The sequence below is a fragment of the Nicotiana tabacum genome, chromosome 22 (assembly GCF_000715075.1).
Source record: "Nicotiana tabacum cultivar K326 chromosome 22, ASM71507v2, whole genome shotgun sequence".
Lineage (NCBI taxonomy): Eukaryota > Viridiplantae > Streptophyta > Magnoliopsida > Solanales > Solanaceae > Nicotiana > Nicotiana tabacum.
This window is the reverse complement of record NC_134101.1, coordinates 76,713,205-76,719,725: the sequence shown is the minus strand read 5'-3', so window position 1 is coordinate 76,719,725 and position 6,521 is coordinate 76,713,205. Positions and strand designations below refer to the sequence as shown.

General features: G+C 36.9%; 1 protein-coding gene across 2 annotated transcripts; it reads right to left on the bottom strand.

Moving 5' to 3' along the window:
• Positions 1-316: 316 nt before the first annotated feature.
• Positions 317-6,209, bottom strand: LOC107825896 (putative boron transporter 2). 2 transcript variants are annotated; one of them, XM_075243838.1, is made up of 12 exons: positions 4,861-6,209; positions 4,606-4,688; positions 4,324-4,516; positions 4,115-4,253; positions 3,509-3,674; positions 3,144-3,310; positions 2,847-3,020; positions 2,637-2,732; positions 2,111-2,248; positions 1,713-2,047; positions 1,049-1,319; positions 317-779 (listed from the first exon to the last, which is right to left on the bottom strand). In XM_075243838.1, exons 1-12 carry the CDS (start codon positions 4,962-4,964, stop codon positions 537-539), a joined length of 2,109 nt encoding a protein of 702 aa, XP_075099939.1. In that variant the 5' UTR covers positions 4,965-6,209; the 3' UTR covers positions 317-536. The 2 variants fall into 2 exon arrangements, with proteins under 2 accessions (XP_075099939.1, XP_016508334.2); XM_016652848.2 differs by having other exon boundaries at positions 1,713-2,032.
• Between the last annotated feature and the right edge of the window lie 312 nt (positions 6,210-6,521).

Below are 6,521 nucleotides of genomic sequence, written 5' to 3'. Positions count from 1 at the left end.
TCGCTTGAATCCAAAAATACCATAATTAGGTTTCGGATTCTCAATTCCTAATGGCAATTTATGTAGGTGATACGTGGAAAAGGTGACATGATAAACTTCCCTGTTATTTGACTGACGAGCATTAACAAAAGCTGAGAGTTCCTTTTGTTTGTGCTATTGCAGAAAAGATTTATATGCAGTTATGCACTAATTCAGTACTTTCTGATGCATTAATGCAGATGAAACATAATTCAGTAACACAAGAACAGTTAAAAGCTAATAGTTGATTAGAAGTGCATTAGGTTAGAGAAGTAAGCTTTGACAAAAGCAAATGTACTTGTAGAAAATTTGTACTCTTTTATTTCTTGTTATTATGGTTTGTCCTCTGCCCAGAGTATTTGGATTGCATACAAGAATAAACACAATAAAACAGTATATATTGTTGAAGACTAGTAAGACACACAAACAAGGAAACAGATGCGTACGGGAAGGTTAATCACATACTTAGACTACCTCTCAAGCACCGTTAACAATATAGAAAGACCTCTCGAGAACCACTACAGTCCCTTGCCCGTCAATCTGGGGCTCCTTTCTCCTCTTAGTACATTGACTCTTGGACTGTAAGCCCTTTGTGCTAACTGTGGGCTGTGCATAGACTTGATTTCCTCAAGTTTGGTAGGAGTGGAACTAGTCACTCTTGGGCTGCATGGATGCCGGATCTCCCCACGGCTTCTTGTGATTATCTCATCAAGAATTTCACTACTATCAATGCAGGCAGGTCTTGCCTGAGGATCTTGATCCTGTAAGTGCATAAATCATAGGATTAAGAGAGGTGTGTCAGGACAGCTTCTATCATGCATTCCCGTATAAAACTTCTTTATCACAAACTTTTCAGGGCAAATCTTATATCCTGATTCATGCATAATACTGACTAAATGCTTTTTCAGAAAATGAGAGACCACTATTAATCTCAATTGAGAAAGTATAATGGTTAATAGTACACATTATTTTAAGAGTGATGAAGATAAACTAAGAAATTGAAAAAAGCTGAAAGATATAGACAGCTTACTCCATAGGACATATTGTAAGCTATTGCAGGAGCTTCTTCGTATTCTGCAGCGTCTAAATCTTGCAAATGTGCTCCTTTGAAAAACTTGGGAAGCAAATACTGGCGCACTGGGACAAGCAGCATGATCAACATTGGGAAAAGGACACCAGCTATTGGTATCCATGTTATGCCGAAACACAGGAGCAAATAAACTGTCTGAAACAGGGTAAACCACGCAATTGTCTTGAAAGGTACTGTCTCAACAAATGTTGCATGATTCTCTTCCAAGACCCTAAAAAATGTGCAGATCAGGAAAGGTATACCAGAAACGACATCAGAGACAGAGCAAACTATGTTCTTTTATGTACAACGTAAGAATCTAGCAGGGAAACGTAAGAGGTTGTGGTGAAAAATGAGGATAGGTTCTAACTCTTTTGCGGATGTTTTGAAAAAAGTAAACGTCCGATTAGTATCTATTTGATCGTCTACAGTCAATCTCATCCAAAGACCTTAAGAGATAGTTTCAGCAACATAAAAATGTAAATTATTTTAGGCCTCTATGGGATGCCACGGTACATGCGTACGACAACAAACAAGACAATAATAGAACAGAAAAGGAGGTGGGAGGTAGAGATAGGGAGTGAGGTGTGATACGAGCATTAGGAACAAATGTGAAGTGACTCACTTGTATCTTCGACTTGGGGCAGTGAAAAGCAATAATATCCTCTCCCAAAACTGATTTCCCGGCAAACTCTCAATTGCCATGAAAGCAAAGTATCCCCAGAGAACAGAAGAAGGAATCTTTTTCAAGATGGGCATAGCAGCGACACAAGCACCAACCATTAACGCCTGAAGGAGATTGCTTAGACGTTGCTCTTTGACTTCTACTGGTAAGAGCTCATCAATATCCTTATCTACATCAAAGACTGTCTCGTCGACTGGTGCATCAATGTACCCAGTACTGGATGCCTGTTGAATAGTCGTCTCTTTTAGCTCTTTCAGTCCCTGTTTGAAGGAACACTGTAAAATAAGCATTTTAATTACATGAATTGTAGCCATTAGAAAATGACATTAACTATTTACCAGTCCAGAGGGAGTTTGATAGACAAGGGGAGTCTGCATTTCATTGTAAGCCTCCTGCATGCTCCTATATAATTGGCCAAGATTTTCATTTTTACCAATGCTGTTTCTCGCTGTCGATACAAGCTTATTCCGTAAAAGCTGTTTCAATAGAAATAAGAAAATTAGAATAATATATCAAAGAAGAGAATTAGAATATGCTCATCCTTAATCATTACCGAAACCAAAAATGGTTCCTGTAGATGTTACAGTGCGAAACTTTAGGAAAAGCAAGAAAGCAGGAGATAACAAATACTTATGAACTAAAGTTCATTAAGTAGATCGTCCCTATTTCCCTACTATTCAATCTAAAATATGACGTTAATTAAGATTTTACACCTGCGTAGACTTGTATTATTCAACTAGAAAGTAGCAATGGACGCAGAAACATAATGTGAGTGGGTAAAAAATTTCCTAGTCCACTATATATTCAGCATTAGAAGCAGTGGAGAACTGTGTAGATTTGAATATTAAGAGATAAGTTCAGTACCTGATGTTTCAGAGTAGCTAAGCTTTTTGTATGCATTGGAGATTGTGGAATGACTCCATTTGAAGGAGGAATGCCAAGAAGACCACATATTATGACCTGATGAATTTACAAATACCAAAGTGAGGCACCGTATCAACTAAGTACTGATAATTCATGCACTTTTACAAAACAATTGATGTTAAAACAATAAAGCCAGAGCAAAGAGCCTACCAAGAAGCCCAAAAGAAGGAGGTCATAGTGATACGAGGAAGGTTTCTTTAGATTGAACTCTTTTTGTTGGGAAAGTTGAGATGCAACACTGTGATCAAAATAGTAAAGGACAGCAATCATTGTGGCTGGAATAAAAGCTCCCACAATATATAGAGGAGGAACATGCATCATTTCCTGTAAAAGCCATCATCTTGAGTTTCAAAATATGCAAGATCAAACGGACATCGAATACATCAAATAATAAATCCATGATATTGAGATGGATCAAATACTACGGGAAAACAAAATAGGAAAGACCTTGATAACTGTCCAATTTGAGTAAGCTCCAGGTGACCATGGATTGGGGCTGAAAAGCCGCCGTGGTATCCCTCGTGGAACATCATGGGATGGTATGTATGATACAGCCGTCCAAACAAGCACCATTAGTGGGACACCGTAGTCAGCAATAAATCCTCGAAACCACCCTTTGAACAACATTGAAGTGTCAACAAATACACAAAGTACCTTTTTAGTTTCAACAGGAACTGATTATTTAAACTGATGACCATAAACAAGCGGCTGACCTACATTCTATATTATAGTTTAAGTAATATTTTTTTAAAAGAAGAGAATTTCATTCTGTTATCAGTAACATTCATGCAGTTAATTTTTTTATTTAATACCTGTTCCATAGCGCCAAGATCTGGCTTTGCGGCTCTTCAGTGCAGAAAGAAGAAGACCAAAAGATAAAACTAATGCAAACATTCCATTTCCAAAGCGCCAAGAAGGTGAAAACGCAGCCTGACGAGGATTTTCTCTCTCGGGTATGCCAAACTCCTCCACCAAACCCTGTATTTTTGCATTAAGCACTGAGACTTAGAAAAGCATTATGCTTATTCTAAAAATTTTAAAGTACAAATTAGTGAACACCCTCACTTTTGGTGCAAACCAGCCAATTTTGAAAAACCTCAAGAAAGTCATAATAGGTTTCATTGATGGGGAGAAGGAATTGGTCTTCCAAATCTCACCAAATAGCGAAAATAGTTTGTAAAAAGACATAATTTTCAGAAGATATTTCACTATTTAGCTAAGAGCTTCACTAAGATAAAGCTTCAATAATAGTTCAACGAAGCCAGCTGCTAACAAATCTTTCTGAGGAAAAACAGTAGCAGAACTAGATTCTGCTTTTTATGTTGGTTTCATGCACTGTGTACTGCTTTCAACTTGGTTTTTCTGATCAGAAGATAGAAGGAAAACTAGGATCATACAACACATCTAAGCTTGCTTACCTTAATAGCCTCCTGCATAAAGAGCATTGCAATGAGCATACCGAATAATTCACCAGCCAGACGCGTAAATCTATTTATTATAGAGCAGGCGCCCAAAACTGCTAGCAAGAAAAGCAGAAAGGCAGTCCAAACACAAACCCTGAACATAACCGTGTTAGAAAGGGTGATTTTGCTGCTAGATAGAGAGTTTGATAGTGCTCAGAAGTTACCATCCTGTCCAGGCTAGGAAGAGATTTGGACCCAAGTCCTTCCGATCTTTTGCAAAGTTGAACATGAAAGTGTACATTAACACAGTTGGCTCAGCTACACCTAGTATAAGGAGTGGCTGTCCACCAAAAATGGAATGGATCACACCACAAAGTGCTGTTGAAGCAAGAGTCTGCACCGCAGTTATACTTCCATCTGAGATAACATTTGACAAAAGCAGCATATCAGTAACTACATCATCAATAAGAGGAAACTAATGCAGGGAAAACAAAATCAAATCTTACCAGTGCTTCTTTCGAGTTGCTCCCCAAAAGAAATAACAGGAATTGCTGATGCAAAGAAAATGTAGGTCGTTGGAGCCAGGATCCTGCAATAGAACATGAAAGACAATCTTCACGCAACTATAAAAAGGTAACGGAGAATATAATTTACTACATGCACTACACTGTCGAGGAGGGCAAGAATACTCTAATCTCACTGAAAAATAATGTTTTTCCAAGTGCAAAATCATTGATAAAGTAATTTGCATTTCAGCTAACCTGATACCAGCACGGAGACCACCGGTCCAATCTTGCTTGTAGCATAACAATCTTCCTTTGAGATCATTCTTGATTCCACGGAGGGGAACAAATGTTTCTTCCATGATCACTCGAAATTTGTCCAAAATGAAGGGTAGAATTTTTTTTTTTTTTTTTTTTCGTTTGACGGAACAAAAAAAACTTGAAGGACAACAAACTAGCACAGAATTGAAAGGACTCGAGAGGCCAATATGAAATTCAACTAAACTTGCATAGGCAAAGAAACAAAACTTTGGGCAGGAAGGACAACACCTACTTGATCATGACTAGAGTATTTAGGATAAAAAGGAAAATTGGCTGATTCATTTCTATTAACTGTATACTGACCTTCATTAAGGTCCATAAAATTAGCTGCTAATTAACTAACTCTACATATTAACAGATTTACAAAGAATGATTCTTGGAGATTACAAGTTAGGAAGAACAAAAGAATCAGTTAGCAATGAATAATATATGTCTAGGATGTATCTAAGACTTCCAAAAAATCTCTGCCTATTTGAATTTCATAGGACCACAAGTCAAAAAGATTAACGGAGTAAAGCCATAAGTGGTATAAAAATCAAGTCTTTAACGAAAGAAACAGCAGTACTCCATTTACTGAGATCTCAATTAACGGTTGACTCCAAAATGCTTTAGATCCATTACACCAAATCTCTTCCTCACATATATAGAATAACTAGCTGACACTAAAAATTGAACTTAACAAGAAAAAAGTGGGACAAGGATCTAATTTTCAGTTACATGTCAGAACTTTAGTATCTGACAAAGCTGTTTATATATCTGAGCAAAAAAGAGCAGAGAGGACAAAGTAGTACCAAGAATCAAGAATTTAGCGAGACACCATTTTTAGACAAGTGATTCTTAGTGCTTTAAAACAAGTTTAACCAAATGGGTATAACAAGAAAGCAAAGAATCAGAGACTTAGCGAGAACCCATTATCAGAACTTGACAAGAATGATTATGACAACAGAGATAAAATGGGCATGTTAATCTATCAAAGAAAGTAGCTTTTCACTCTTACATTACTTAGAATTTGATACCTTCAAGAATAGGCAGTTCAATAAGGGAAGAAAGTGAGTATTTGAGCAGCCTGTTTTTACATCAGTCAGGAGAACAAAGTAGTAGAAGAAATTGAACAGGAAGTTTGCTTACAAAATGTACAAGGAAAACTGAATGTGGGTATGAAAGAAGGATGGAACACAATGTGTGTGTGTGTGTGTGTGTGAGAGAGAGAGAGAGAGAGAGAGAGAGAGGGGTGGATTGCTGATGGAAGTTGTAACGGAAGTAAGCTCTTCGGTCGAGGGATGATTGGTTTGAACTGAGTGAGAGATGAGTCAGTCAGTATAAATAACTCTCTCAGCTCCCTAAAACCAACAAACAAATAATTACTTAAATTAATTAATAAAACACCAGTAGTAATTTGGTAAGTGAAGCTGTGTCCTATTAAATAATATACCTAATAATAAAAAATTTAAAGCAGAGGTGAACACCAATTAACTAGGGATGGAGCCACAGTGGTATTTACTGTTCAGCGCAACCTAGTCAAATTTTATATTTTTGTTAAAAAATATTATTTAATATGTACAAATAATTTATATAGAAGCCAATAAACAAAAAAAATT

Coding starts and splice junctions, on each gene's coding strand:
- LOC107825896 (XM_075243838.1), bottom strand. CDS start 4,964: ATGGAAGAAACATTTGTTCCCCTCCGTGGAATCAAGAATGATCTCAAA. Junction 3,021..3,143: donor CAAATTGGACAGTTATCAAG/GTCTTTCCTATT, acceptor TGGCTTTTACAG/GAAATGATGCATGTTCCTCC. Junction 2,048..2,110: donor ATCAAACTCCCTCTGGACTG/GTAAATAGTTAA, acceptor CTTATTTTACAG/TGTTCCTTCAAACAGGGACT.